Source organism: Staurois parvus, unplaced genomic scaffold, assembly GCF_062004578.1.
Source record: "Staurois parvus isolate SC_StPar_1 unplaced genomic scaffold, SC_StPar_1.0 ptg001630l, whole genome shotgun sequence".
NCBI lineage: Eukaryota > Metazoa > Chordata > Amphibia > Anura > Ranidae > Staurois > Staurois parvus.
The window spans coordinates 90,937-105,919 of NW_028319426.1; the positions used below are offsets into that span (position 1 = coordinate 90,937).

General features: G+C 51.5%; 1 protein-coding gene across 1 annotated transcript in view; it reads left to right on the plus strand.

The window, feature by feature from the left end:
* TBX22 (T-box transcription factor 22) overlaps positions 1-14,621 on the plus strand; it is a 35,979-nt gene extending 21,358 nt beyond the window's left edge. The window contains exons 3-8 of the mRNA XM_089663122.1: positions 857-958; positions 4,440-4,614; positions 11,150-11,314; positions 11,734-11,798; positions 11,866-11,948; positions 13,509-14,621. Of these exons, the coding sequence (XP_089519248.1) occupies positions 857-958; positions 4,440-4,614; positions 11,150-11,314; positions 11,734-11,798; positions 11,866-11,948; positions 13,509-14,074 (1,156 nt within the window). The 3' untranslated portion in view covers positions 14,075-14,621. The remainder of the gene's footprint in view (positions 1-856; positions 959-4,439; positions 4,615-11,149; positions 11,315-11,733; positions 11,799-11,865; positions 11,949-13,508) is intronic.
* The last annotated feature ends 362 nt before the right edge of the window (positions 14,622-14,983 follow it).

The window sequence follows — 14,983 nt, forward strand, 5'->3', positions numbered from 1 at the left end:
TCTTCCTCCTGTAGAGGTTCCATGAATACAATGTGGACACAACAACGGCTGTGTCTAGCTGTACATTGAGGTTGGGCAGAACATTTCATGTGATCACTTTAACACATTTTTGGGTTTTTACCTGGATCCTGGTGAGCTTTGTATTCACTTACAGTGCAAGATAAGTTACCATTCTCATCTATGAAGCTCTTCACATCAGTGCTCACAGTGTGCAGTGAAATCTGAGGAAGCCATTCCAATCCAGGGGAGGAGTCGGTACACCTGTGCAAGACTGAAAGGGAGGAGCCGGTACACCTGTGCAAGACTGAAAGGGAGGAGCTGGTACGCCTCTGCAAGACTGAAGGGGAGGAGCCAGTACACCTGTGTAAGACTGGTGGGGAGGAGCTGGTACACCTGTGCAAGACTGAAGGGGAGGAGCCTGTACACCTGGGCAAGACTGGTGAGGAGCTGGTACACCTGTGCAAGACTGGAGGGGAGGAGCCAGTACACCTGTGCAAGACTGAAGGGGAGGAGCTGGTACACCTGTGCAAGACTGGAGGGGAGGAGCCGGTACACCTGTGCAAGACTGAAGGGGAGGAGCTGGTACACCTGTGAAAGTCTGAAGGGGCGGGGCAGAGGGAGGATTTCATGGACAGACTGAATCCTTTATGACGTTTGATTCTTCCCGGAGTTTCCCTTTCAGTCACATGATCCAATAGGGCGCAGTGCCAGGGGGACCGTGTCCCATTATTGGGAGCACAGTTGTGGGGTTTGCTGTCATTAGAGACTGCAGTGAGGTGGGAGGAGCCCCCACCGTCGGAGTTGTATGTTAGGATGTGATTGGGTGGCTGCGGTATAATGAGTTTCTTGGTTGTAGGCGGATGTTCCCGTCTGTCCGGGTGAAGGTGAAGGGACTGGACCCGGCCCAGCAGTACTACATCGCCATGGACATCATCCCCGTGGACTCCAAGAGATACAGGTCTGACCCCACCTTCCCCCGCCTCCTGTGCCCTCATTGGATGATAGATCAGCAGGCTGGGTCCAATGATCCAGCAGGGTCACAGGATGCTGCAGAGCTGCGAGCTCAGAGCAGTGGTGTCACCCCCCATGGCCGTGTGTGAGTCACGGGACCGGCTTAGCAGAATGAGAAATCATTCGGCAAGTATAGCGGCTCCTATCACCCCCCAATGGGCAGGCTGAGCCCCTATCACCCCCCAATGGGCAGGCTGAGCCCCTATCACCCCCCAATGGGCAGGCTGAGCCCCTATCACCCCCCAATGGGCAGGCTGAGCCCCTATCACCCCACTATACAGGCAGGCTGAGCCCCTATCACCCCCCAATGGGCAGGCTGAGCCCCTATCACCCCACTATACAGGCAGACGGAGCCCCTATCACCCCCCAATAGGCAGGCTGAGCCCCTATCACCCCACTATATAGGCAGGTGGAGCCCCTATCACCCCCCAATAGGCAGGCTGAGCCCCTATCACCCCACTATACAGGCAGACGGAGCCCCTATCACCCCACAATAGGCAGGCTGAGCCCCTATCACCCCACTATATAGGCAGACTGAGCCCCTATCACCCCCCAATAGGCAGGCTGAGCCCCTATCACCCCACTATATAGGCAGACTGAGCCCCTATCACCCCCCAATAGGCAGGCTGAGCCCCTATCACCCCACTATATAGGCAGGCTGAGCCCCTATCACCCCACTATATAGGCAGACTGAGCCCCTATCACCCCACTATATAGACAGGCTGAGCCCCTATCACCCCACTATATAGACAGGCTGAGCCCCTATCACCCCACTATATAGACAGGCTGAGCCCCCTATCACCCCACTATATAGGCAGACTGAGCCCCTATCACCCCCTAATGGGCATGCTGAGCCCCTATCACCCCACTATATAGCCAGGCTGAGCCCCTATCACCCCACTATATAGGCAGACTGAGCCCCCTATCACCCCACTATATAGGCAGACTGAGCCCCTGTCACCTCCTAATGGGCATGCTGAGCCCCTATCACCCCACTATATAGCCAGGCTGAGCCCCTATCACCCCACTATATAGGCAGACTGAGCCCCTATCACCCCACTATATAGGCAGACTGAGCCCCTATCACCCCACTATATAGGCAGACTGAGCCCCTATCACCCCACTATATAGACAGGCTGAGCTACTATCACCCCACTATATAGGCAGGCTGAGCCCCTATCACCCCACTATATAGGCAGGCGGAGCCCCTATCACCCCCCAATAGGCAGGCTGAGCCCCTATCACCCCACTATATAGGCAGACTGAGCCCCTATCACCCCCCAATAGGCAGGCTGAGCCCCTATCACCCCACTATATAGGCAGACTGAGCCCCTATCACCCCACTATATAGACTGGCTGAGCCCCCTACCCCACTATATAGGCAGACTGAGCCCCTATCACCCCCTAATGGGCATGCTGAGCCCCTATCACCCCACTATATAGCCAGGCTGAGCCCCTATCACCCCACTATATAGGCAGACTGAGCCCCTATCACCCCACTATATAGGCAGACTGAGCCCCTATCACCCCACTATATAGACAGGCTGAGCCCCTATCACCTCACTATATAGGCAGACTGAGCCCCTATCACCCCACTATATAGGCAGACTGAGCCCCTATCACCCCACTATATAGGCAGGCTGAGCCCCTATCACCCCACTATATAGCCAGGCTGAGCTACTATCACCCCACTATATTGGCAGGCTGAGCCCCTATCACCCCACTATATAGTCAGGCTGAGGCCCTATCACCCCACTATATAGACAGGCTGAGCCCCTATCACCCCACTATATAGTCAGGCTGAGCCCCTATCACCCCACTATATAGTCAGGCTGAGCCCCTATCACCCCACTATATAGGCAGGCTGAGCCCCTATCACCCCACTATATAGGCAGACTGAGCCCCTATCACCCCACTATATAGACAGGCTGAGCCCCTATCACCCCCTAATGGGCATCCTGAGCCCCTATCACCCCACTATAAAGGCAGGCTGAGGTCCTATCACCCCACTATATAGGCAGGCGAAGCCCCTATCACCCCACTATATAGTCAGGCTGAGCCCCTATCACCCCACTATAAAGGCAGGCTGAGGTCCTATCACCCCACTATATAGGCATGCTGAGCCCCTATCACCCCACTATATAGACAGGCTGAGCCCCTATCACCCCACTATATAGACAGGCTGAGCCCCTATCACCCCACTATATAGGCAGGCTGAGGTCCTATCACCCCACTATATAGGCAGGCTGAGCCCCTATCACCCCACTATATAGGCAGGCTGAGGTCCTATCACCCCACTATATAGGCAGGCGGAGCCCCTATCACCCCACTATATAGGCAGGCTGAGGTCCTATCACCCCACTATATAGGCAGGCGGAGCCCCTATCACCCCACTATATAGGCAGGCTGAGCCCCTATCACCCCACTATACAGGTAGCTTAATCCCTCTGTAGCTCCACCCATAGGCACTCCATCCTGAACCCCTGTCACCCCCCACCCCCCATACAGGCAGGACGAGTCCCTGTAACCCCCATGTAGGCAGCTGTACCCCTCTCACCCTTCCCCCATACAGGCAGTCCCTGTAGCCACCCTCCTGCATGTAGGTAGGATGAGAACCTGTCACCCCATATAGGAAGGATGAGACCCTGTCACCCCATATAGGAAGGATGAGACCTGTCACCCCATATAGGAAGGATGAGACCTGTCACCCCATATAGGAAGGATGAGACCTGTCACCCCCATATAGGAAGGATGAGACCTGTCACCCCATATAGGAAGGATGAGACCTGTCACCCCCATATAGGAAGGATGAGACCTGTCACCCCCATATAGGAAGGATGAGACCCTGTCACCCCCCTATAGGAAGGATGAGACCCTGTCACCCCATATAGGAAGGATGAGACCCTGTCACCCCATATAGGAAGGATGAGACCCTGTCACCCCCATATAGGAAGGATGAGACCCTGTCACCCCCTATAGGAAGGATGAGACCTGTCACCCCCTATAGGAAGGATGAGACCCTGTCACCCCCTATAGGAAGTATGAGACCCTGTCACCCCCATATAGGAAGGATGAGATTCTGTCACCCCCATATAGGAAGGATGAGACCTGTCACCCCCTATAGGAAGGATGAGACCCTGTCACCCCATATAGGAAGGATGAGACCCTGTCACCCCCATATAGGAAGGATGAGACCTGTCACCCCCATATAGGAAGGATGAGACCCTGTCACCCCCTATAGGAAGGATGCGATCATGTGACCCCATATAGGTAGGGTAGCCCTTGTAGCCCCCTGTATAGACAGGCTGTACCCCTCTCACCCTTCCCTCACATAGACAGACTGAGCCCCTGTATCTCCCTCCCCCCTGTAGGCAGGCTGTGCCCCCCCCCCATGGGGTATTAATGTGAGTATTCCCTGATCTCGGCAGGTACGTCTATCACAGCTCGCAGTGGATGGTTGCCGGGAACACTGACCACTCCTGCATCACCCCCCGACTCTACATACACCCCGACTCGCCCTGCTCCGGGGAGACCTGGATGAGGCAAATCATCAGCTTCGACCGCGTCAAGCTGACCAACAACGAGATGGACGACAAAGGACATGTAGGTGTGCGCCATTCCGTCTTCTCATCCCAGTAAGAGGGCCCCCCCAGGGTCACCCCCCCCAGGGTCATTGCCACCTCCCCCAGGGTCACCCCCCCCCAGGGTCATCGCCACCCCCCCTAGGGTCACCCCCCGAGGGTCACTCCCCCCCCAGGGTCACCCCCCCCCAGGGTCATTGCTACCCCCCCGGGTCACTCCCCGAGGGTCACTCCCCCCCCAGGGTCATCGCCACCCCCCCCAGGGTCATCGCCACCCCCCCCAGGGTCACCCCCCCAGGGTCATCGCCACCCCTCCCCAGGGTCTTCGCCACCCCCCCCAGGGTCACCCCCCCAGGGTCATTGCCACCCCCAGGGTCATTGCCACCCCCCCTAGGGTCACCCCCCCCCCAGGGTCACCCCCCGAGGGCCACCCCCCCCAGGGTAACCCCCCCCCGAGCGTCACCCCCCTCCCCCATTATATCCCAGAAATATCCTCCTCTCCATCCTTGGAGTTCCATATCCCTCTCCCCGAGAAATGTTCCTTTGAAATATCGAATTGATCCAAATTGTGCAGAATTGCTGGTTCTGCTATTCAAAATCTTGCTGTTATATTTTTTTCTATTCTATTCTGTTCCTTTCTCTCCTCTCCTCTCTCCTCCTCTCCTCTCTTCTTCTCCCTTATCCTCTGCTCTACTCTTCTCTCCTCTCTCCTCTTCGCCTCTCTTCTCTCCTCTCTCCTTCTCCTCTCCTCTTTCTTTTCTCTCCTCTCATCTCCTTGCCTCTCCTAATCTCTTCTCTTCTCTCCTCTACTCTCTCCTCTCTTCTCCTCTTTTCTCTCCTCTCCTCTCTTCTCTCCTCTTCTCTCTTCTCTCCTCTTCTCTCCTCTCATCTCTCTTCTCTATCCTCTCTTCTCTCCTCTTTTCTTCTCTTCTCTTCTCCTCTCCTCTCCACTTCTCTTCTCTTTTCTCCTCTTCTCTCCTCTCCTCTCTTCTCTCCTCTTCTCTCTTCTTTCTCCCCTCTTCTCTCCTCTTCGCTTCTCTCCTCTCTTCTCTGTCCTCTCTTCTTTCTTCTCTCTCCTCTCTTCTCTCTCCTCTTTTCTCTCTCATCTCCTCTCCTCTTCTCTTTTCTTCTCTCCTCTCCGTTTCTCTTCTCTTTTATCTTCTCTCTCCTCTCTTCTTCTCTCTTTTCCTCTTCTTTCATCTCTCCTCTCCACCTCTCTTCTCCTCTTCTCTTCTCTCTCCTCTCTTTTCTCTTCTCTCCTATTCTCTCTCCTCTCATCTCTCTTCTCTCTCCTCTCTTCTTCTCTCTCCTCTCTTCTCTTTTCTTCTCTTCTCCTCTCCTCTCTTCTCTCTCCCCTCCTCTTCTCTCATCTCTCTTCTCTCTCCTCTCTTCTCTCTCCTCTCCTCTCTCCTCTTTTCTTCTCTTCTCTTCTCCTCTCCTCTTCTCTTTTCTTCTCTCTTCTTTTCTCCCCTCCTCTCTTCTCTCCTCTCTCCTGTCTTCTCTATTTTCTCTTCTTCCCTTCTCTCCTCTCTCCTCTCCGCCTCTCTTCTCTCCCCTCTCCGCCTCTCTTCTCTCCTTCTCCTCTCCTCTTCTCTCCTCTCATCTCCTCACCTCTCCTCTTCTCTCTTCTCCTCTTTTCTCCTCTTCTCTCCTCTCTTCTCTTCTCTCTTCTTTCTCCTCTCTTCTCTCCTCTTCGCTTCTCTCCTCTTTCCTCTGTTCTCTCTTCTTTCTTCTCTCTCATCTCCTCTCCTCTTCTCTTTTCTTCTCTCCTCTCCGTTTCTCTTCTCTTTTATCTTCTCTCTTTTCCTCTCCCTTCTCTCTCCTCTCTTCTCTCTCCTCTTTTCTTTTCTTCTCTACTCTCCTTTCCTCTCCTCTTCTCTCTCCTCTTTTCTTCTCTTCTCCTCTCCTTTTGTTACATTCAATGAAATGGTTAAGCCCGGGTTCACGCTGATGTGGTGCTGGAAATGCTGCAAATCCCGTGTATTTCCCGCACTGCATTTAAATCTCATCGCATTCATGCGACCAGGTGAAGGTGTCAATGATAAATGAACGACGCCCCAAAACATCGCAAAACGCAATGCGCTCGGCCAGATATCCCATCACACCCATGCGATGCGGTTCAGGTGTGGATTTAATAAAGTTTCCTGCGCCTTGGTGCAGATGTGATGCGATTTTAGTGTATGTCTCATAGTCTCATGTCGCACCGCACAGACATTTGCCTGTAATGCGCACGGGAAAGCGGTGCGATTCTTGTGCGCATTACGTGCGGAGTCCCGCGCTGCATAGTGTGAACCCGGGGTCAATGTGTGGCTACGTTCACGCTGATCTGCCGCAAAAACACAACAAAATGCAAAGGCATATGTGTTTTTACAGCGCTTTTGCTGCGCTTTCTGAGCACGTGACTTAAAAACTGCACCAAAAATGCTTCTCAGAGGCGTTTTTCAGGCGTTTTCTACTGATTTCAATAGGAAGATGCGTTTTGGGGGCTTTTTTCAGACGTTTTCCACTGATTTCAATAGGAAGAGGCATTTTGGGGGCTTTTTCAGACGTTTTCCACTGATTTCATTAGGAAGAGGAGTTTTGGGGGCTTTTTTCAGACGTTTTCGACTGATTTCAATAGGAAGAGGCGTTTTGGGGGCTTTTTCAGACGTTTTCCACTGATTTCAATAGGAAGAGGAGTTTTGGGGGCTTTTTTCAGACGTTTTCGACTGATTTCAATAGGAAGAGGCATTTTGGGGGCTTTTTCAGACGTTTTCCACTGATTTCATTAGCAAGAGGAGTTTTGGGGGCTTTTTTAAGACGTTTTCGACTGATTTCAATAGGAAGAGGAGTTTTGGGGGCTTTTTTCAGACGTTTTCCACTGATTTCAATAGGAAGAGGCGTTTTGGGGGCTTTTTCAGACGTTTTCCACTGATTTCATTAGCAAGAGGAGTTTTGGGGGCTTTTTTAAGACGTTTTCCACTGATTTCATTAGGAAGAGGAGTTTTGGGGGCTTTTTTCAGACGTTTTCCACTGATTTCATTAGCAAGAGGAGTTTTGGGGGCTTTTTTAAGACGTTTTCGACTGATTTCAATAGGAAGAGGAGTTTTGGGGGCTTTTTTCAGACGTTTTCCACTGATTTCAATAGGAAGAGGCGTTTTGGGGGCTTTTTCAGACGTTTTCCACTGATTTCATTAGCAAGAGGAGTTTTGGGGGCTTTTTTAAGACGTTTTCCACTGATTTCATTAGGAAGAGGAGTTTTGGGGGCTTTTTTCAGACGTTTTCCACTGATTTCATTAGGAAGAGGAGTTTTGGGGGCTTTTTTCAGACGTTTTCGACTGATTTCAATAGGAAGAGGCGTTTTGGGGGCTTTTTCAGACGTTTTCCACTGATTTCAATAGGAAGAGGCGTTTTGGGGGCTTTTTCAGACGTTTTCCACTGATTTCATTAGGAAGAGGCGTTTTGGGGGCTTTTTCAGACGTTTTCCACTGATTTCAATAGGAAGAGGAGTTTTGGGGGCTTTTTTCAGACGTTTTCGACTGATTTCAATAGGAAGAGGCATTTTGGGGGCTTTTTCAGACGTTTTCCACTGATTTCATTAGGAAGAGGAGTTTTGGGGGCTTTTTTCAGACGTTTTCCACTGATTTCATTAGGAAGAGGCGTTTTGGGGGCTTTTTCAGACGTTTTCCACTGATTTCAATAGGAAGAGGCGTTTTGGGGGCTTTTTCAGACGTTTTCCACTGATTTCATTAGGAAGAGGAGTTTTGGGGGCTTTTTTCAGACGTTTTCCACTGATTTCATTAGGAAGAGGCATTTTGGGGGCTTTTTCAGACGTTTTCCACTGATTTCAATAGGAAGAGGCATTTTGGGGGCTTTTTCAGACGTTTTCCACTGATTTCAATAGGAAGAGGCATTTTGGGGGCTTTTTCAGACGTTTTCCACTGATTTCATTAGGAAGAGGCATTTTGGGGGCTTTTTCAGACGTTTTCGACTGATTTCAATAGGAAGAGGCATTTTGGGGGCTTTTTCAGACGTTTTCGACTGATTTCAATAGGAAGAGGCATTTTGGGGGCTTTTTCAGACGTTTTCCACTGATTTCAATAGGAAGAGGCATTTTGGGGGCTTTTTCAGACGTTTTCCACTGATTTCATTAGGAAGAGGAGTTTTGGGGGCTTTTTTCAGACGTTTTCCACTGATTTCAATAGGAAAAGGCGTTTTTGGTTCATTTTCTTTTTAACTGAATAAAAATGCTCCAAAGAAGCTGCAAGCGGGAGTTTTTACACCACAATGGAAGCGCAGCACCGCAGTGTGAAAACATACATAGACACACCGGGAAGCATTTTTCTTGAGCTTTTCAGATGCTTTTTGTAACTAAAAAACGCTTCAAAAACTCCTCAGTGTGAAATTTCAGGAGCAATTTTGGAATTGAAATCGCATCTGAAATTGCATCCAATGAATGTGAAGGTCGGCGTCCTAACACGTGCGATTTGCTGCGGCGCAATTTTTAAAGTAGTTCTTGCGTGACTTTTTCTGCAGTTTTGTTGCGATTTCACAAACATAGAATAGAATGGAAATCGCACCGCAAATTGCGAGACATTGTTGAAAACCTTCACAAGTCGCAATAAAGTCATAAATTGCCCCTGAAATCGCAGCGGAGTGACCGGTGACTAAGGCTCGGGTCACACTGGATGCGATTTAAAATCACACGTTTTGTTTGTGATTTGAAGATTTCCCAACAATTTGTTGCGTTTTCTATTGCATTGTATGATTTCTACTGTAGTCTATGTCTGTGAAATCGCAGCGAACTGCAGAAAAAGTCACGCAAGAACTACTTTAGAAATTGCGCCGCTGCAAATCGCATGAGTTAAGACGCCGACATTCACATTCATTAGATGCGATTTCAATTCCCAAATCGCACCTGAAATCGCAGCGGAGTGACCGGTGGCTAAGTGTCAGGGGACTGATGGCAAGTAAGGAGGTGCTGTGTTTACCCAATCGTGGGAGGAAACAGGATCTTCCCGGCACACGATTGGTCGCCCTCCTGCACCGCCATGTAGTCGCGCCGTGTTTTCCCGCCATCCGCACAATGCCCCATAAATACATTTTCTGCATTGTAACAGAAGCCGGGCGGCCGGAACTCGCCGTCTAACTCAATTACACCTTCTGAGCGGCGCAGCAGCCAATGCGGCCGTTGTGTTGATTTAGGACGCTCGGAATAAAACGCGGAATTGTCGGCGGAATGAAGGGAGGCTCAGTGCGCAGAAACGTCCCATTCAGAGTCGCAGATCCGTATCTCAGGGAAAATAAATGTGCAGCTTCTCCAACAACGGATATTTCACCAGATTTCTTCTTTTCTCCTCTCTCTCCTCTTTCTTCTCTCTCCTCTCTTTTCTATCCTCTCCTCCTCTTCTCTATCCTCTCTCCTCTTCTCTTCTCTCCTCTCCTCTCTCCTCCTCTTCTCTCTTTTCTATCCTCTCTTCTCTCTCCTCTTTCCTCTCTCTCCTCTCTCCTCCTCTCTTCTCTATCCTCTCTCTCCTCTCTCCTCTCTCCTCTCTTCTCTCTCCTCTCTTCTCTCTCCTCTCTTCTCTCTGCTCTCCTCTCTCCCCTCTCTCCTCCTCTTCTCTCTTTTCTATCCTCTCTTCTCTCTTCTCTTTCCTCTCCCTCCTCTCTTCTCTCTCCTCTCCACTCTCCCCTCCTCTCTCCTCCTCTTCTCTCTCCTCCTCTTCTCTCTTCTCTCTCCTCCTCTTCTCTTCTCTCTCCTCTCTTCTCTATCCTCTCCTCTCTTCTCTCCCCTCTTTCCTCTCTCTCCTCTCTCCTCCTCTCTTCTCTATCCTCTCTCTCCTCTGTCCTCCTCTCTTCTCTCTCCTCTCTCATCTCTTTTCTCTTCTTCTCTCTCCTCTCTTCTCTCTGCTCTCCTCTCTCTCCTCCTCTTCTCTCTCCTCTCTTCTCTCCTCTCTCATCTCTTTTCTCTTCTTCTCTCTTTTCTCTCCTCTCTTCCTCTCCTCTTCTCTTTTCTCTTCTCTTGCCTCTCTCCTCTATCATCTCTTCTCTTCTCTCCTCTCTCTCCTCTCTCATCTCTTTTCTCTTCTTCTCTCTTTTCTCTCCTCTCTTCACTCTCCTCTCCTCTCTCCTCCTCTTCACTCCTCTCTCTTCTCTCTCCTCCTCTTCACTCCTCTCTCTCCTCTCTCCTCCTCTTCACTCCTCTCTCTCCTCTCTCCTCCTCTTCACCCCTTTCTCTCCTCTCTTCACTCTCCTCTCCTCTCTCCTCCTCTTCACTCCTCTCTCTCCTCTCTCCTCCTCTTCACTCCTCTCTCTCCTCTCTCCTCCTCTTCTCTTTTCTCTCCTCTCTTCTCTTTCTCTTCAGACGCCGTCTTGTTGCAGGACTCCCTGCCCTGGGGAATGGTGCGCCGTGTGCGAGGAGTGGGGTACATACTCCATGCGGATCTTGCACCCAGGTCCCCGGCTCTGCAAGGCTGCGGCACCCCAATTACTCGGAAACCCAAAATGTTTTTTTCCCCTATTAAGTCCTGATTTCCCTCCTGGGGTGGGAGTGACGGGAATGTCTGCTTGGTTTGTAGATCATTCTGCAGTCGATGCACAAATACAAGCCGCGGGTCCATCTCATCGTCCAGGACTGCCGGTTCGACTTGTCGCAGATCCAGTCCCTGCCGGCCGAAGGGGTCAAAACCTTCTCGTTCAAGGAGACGGAGTTCACCACGGTGACGGCCTATCAGAACCAGCAGGTGAGCCCCCGTTCTGTGCCAGCATTCCTCAGACCCGCCTAAATCGGGAATCGTCAAACCGGACGGGGAGAGGTAAAAACACCACAAACACAAAACGGGCAGCTAGTGCGAGTCCCCGGATCTGTCCTCGTATCAGCTTCCTGTCATCCCCAGCACCATCGGTGGGTGCGGTCTTGGTGTAGCTGCTGCAGGGGTGCCGGCCGTGCTTTGCGGCGGGGATGAATCGCAAGACCGGCTGAACAGAATCGCAAATCTTTTTGTCGGGTAAATAATGCGGCAAAAAAACCCCAAACTATTCAATCAACCGCCAGAAAAATGCCCAGCGTGCTGGAACAGTCCTGTTGCCGCGGTGACAAGCGGCAGCCTCTGCGGTCGCGGCAGAATTTCCTCCCTCTTATTTGCACCGTTTTCCTCCTCAGATAACAAAGCTGAAGATAGACCGGAATCCGTTCGCCAAAGGCTTCAGAGACCCCGGGAGGAACAGGTGAGTGTCAGCTCTTGTGGTTTCCCGGTGAGGGGTGCAGGACGCTGACGCTGTTCATGTGTTACAGAGGAGTGCTGGACGGCCTGCTGGAGAGTTACCCCTGGAGACCGGCGCTGGCCATAGACTTCAAGGCATTGACAGAGACGGCGGGTAAGAGGGGTCTACCGGGTCATAGCGAGGTGATGACATCATCACGGGGGGGTTGGCCAATCACAGGGAGGGAGAGAAGAGATAGAAAATGGGGGAAATAATCGTCATTCTGACGCCTCATCCCCTACTCAGTAGTAACCCCCAGCTCTGCTGATCCCCCACTCAGTAGTAACCCCCAAGTCTGCTGACCCTCAGATCAGCAGTGATCCCCAGCTCTGCTGATCCCCCTGCTTAGTAGTAACCCCCAGCTCTGCTGATCCCCCACTCAGTAGTAACCGCCAGCTCTGATGATCCCCCACTCAGTAGTAACCCCCAGCTCTGATGATCCCCCACTCAGTAGTAACCGCCAGCTCTGATGATCCCCCACTCACTAGTAACCCCCAGCTCTGATGATCCCCCACTCAGTAGTAACCCCCAGCTCTGCTGATCCCCCACTCACTAATAACCCCCAAGTCTGCTGACCCTCAGATCAACAGTGACCCCCAGCTCTGCTGATCCCCCTGCTTAGTAGTAACCCCCAGCTCTGCTGATCCCCCTCTCAGTAGTAACCCCCAGCTCTGCTGATCCCCCTCTCAGTAGTAATTCCCAGCTCTGCTGATCCCCCTGCTTAGTAGTAACCCCCAGCTCTGCTGATCCCCCTCTCAGTAGTAATTCCCAGCTCTGCTGATCCCCCTCTCAGTAGTAATTCCCAGCTCTTCTGATCCCCCACTCACTAGTAACCCCCAGCTCTGCTGATTCCTCACTCAGTAGTAACCCCCAGCTCTGCTGATTCCTCACTCAGTAGTAACCCCCAGCTCTTCTGATCCCCCACTCACTAGTAACCCCCAGTTCTGCTGATTCCTCACTCACTAATAACTTCCAAGTCTGCTGACCCTCAGATCAGCAGTGATCCCCAGCTCTGCTGATCCCCCTGCTTAGTAGTAACCCCCAGCTCTGATGATCCCCTGCTCTGCAGTAACCCCCAGCTCTGCTGATCCCCCACTCAGTAGTAACCCCCAGCTTTGCTGATCCCCCACTCAGTAGTAACCCTCAGCTTTGCTGATCCCCCACTCAGTAGTAACCCCCAGCTCTGCTGATCCCCTGCTCTGCAGTAACCCTTAGCTCTGCTAATCCCCCACTCAGTAGTAACCCCCAGCTCTGCTGATCTCCCACTCAGTAGTATCCCCCAGCTCTGCTCATCCCCCACTCAGTAGTATCCCCCAGCTCTGCTAATCCCCCACTCAGTAGTAACCCCCAGCTCTGCTAATCCCCCACTCAGTAGTAACCCCCAGCTCTGCTGATCCCCCACTCAGTAGTATCCCCCAGCTCTGCTGATCCCCTGCTTGCCTCTGTAGAACAACATCCATCACATGTGACGGATGCTGAAAACATGGTGTAAATATGAATTATGTTTCTTGATTAACCGGAAATACAGACTGCAGCCGTGAATGCGGCGCTGTTCTCAGCGTTGGGGAGGAGCCAGGCGCTGTAGAGAAGTATATATTGTATATTTAGTCTCTTCCATCACCCAGGATAAGATGCAGAATATGATGATGATAATTGTTATTCTGTCCTCTGCAGGCGGCTCATCTCCGATCCCCTCCAGCGGCGGAGCGCCATCTCCTCTCCTCTCTCCATCCTCCTCACCCCCCACCTTCCACCTTCCCGCCGGCAATCTCGGCATTCCGTATTCGGAGAACTATTTGCACAATATAAACCTCCCGCTGTGCTACCGGATCTGTCCCACCAGCGTCCTGAGGCCGCGGTCCGTCCTCTTCCCCAGCCAGGATAAACAGGCCTGTCCGGCAGGGCCGCTCCTCTCGCCATTAGTGCTGGACGTCCCGTTCTTATCGGCCTTCGGCATCTCCAAATCCAGCAAACTGGAAAACGCCAAGGGCCCGTGCGTCCAGACCTTCTCCCCCCCGGCCCAGATGTTGTACGGACTCCCCGCCTCTGGGAACGTTCTCCCCTCCCGGGAAACCCTCCATTGTTCCTTACAACCTTCCTACGGTTTGGTCAACTTCGCGGTGCCGCCTCATTTCATCACCGCCAACCATTTCAAGATGGCGGACACTCTAACCGCGTCACACCGAGACGGCCGACCCAACAGTTTCTGCTGGCCGTCGCCGCTCAACCATTGCCTGTGAAGGGAGAATGGCCGAAATTATGTAACGTCGGATACTTCATTACCGGTCTGGACGGACTTCTGTCGCCGGATTAATCGCAGAAGGACTGTAGATTCCGAAAACCGTTCCCGACTTTTATCTGACCGGCTCCAGAGCGCAAGAGCCGATTGTATCTCATGTAATAAAGTCATGGGACAAGTTGCCGCCATTTACACGGCTATACACACATGTGCAGAATTCTGCAGATTACTGACAGGCGGGACGCAGACAGGAGGATTCCTTGTCCGATCTGAAGATTTTGGCTGAAAACTTGGGATTGTAAAAAACGGATAGCAATGACTAAAAGGCTCCGCGCCATGGAAGCCAACGACCGCGACCGCGAAATTCAGCAACTACAGAAATACGACAATGAAATGAAAGAACGCAGCGCGCTGCATGTGCGCTAATATTGGGGTTTTCATTGGTTGAACCGGATGGACTTTTGTCTTTTTTCAGCCAGACTAACTATGTAACAACGTAACAATGTAACTAAATGAGATACAAATAATAATAATACAATGTACACAAAGCAGAGTCTTCCCGCCGGCTCGGGGTCACACCTACGCAGTTTGCGTTTGATCCGTTTCTGCGCTGCTTTTTGATGTGTTTTTAAACAGTTATGCGCTTTTGTTTCCCAACTTGTTGCTGGGCAGATTAAAATGCAAAACGCATAAAAAAAACGCATAAAAAACGCACTACATGCATTCCTGCAGCGTCTCCATTGAAGTCTATTGAACCAAAAACGCAACGTTTTGCGTTTCACTGCTTCCCCGTTGCTCTTTATCAGAAATAATGGTGAGAACCTCCTGCGCTTCTACCTATGATAAAAAATATATATGTGGAGGAGCTGCTAACATCCAATCACATACCTATAGCAGAAATACGGATACG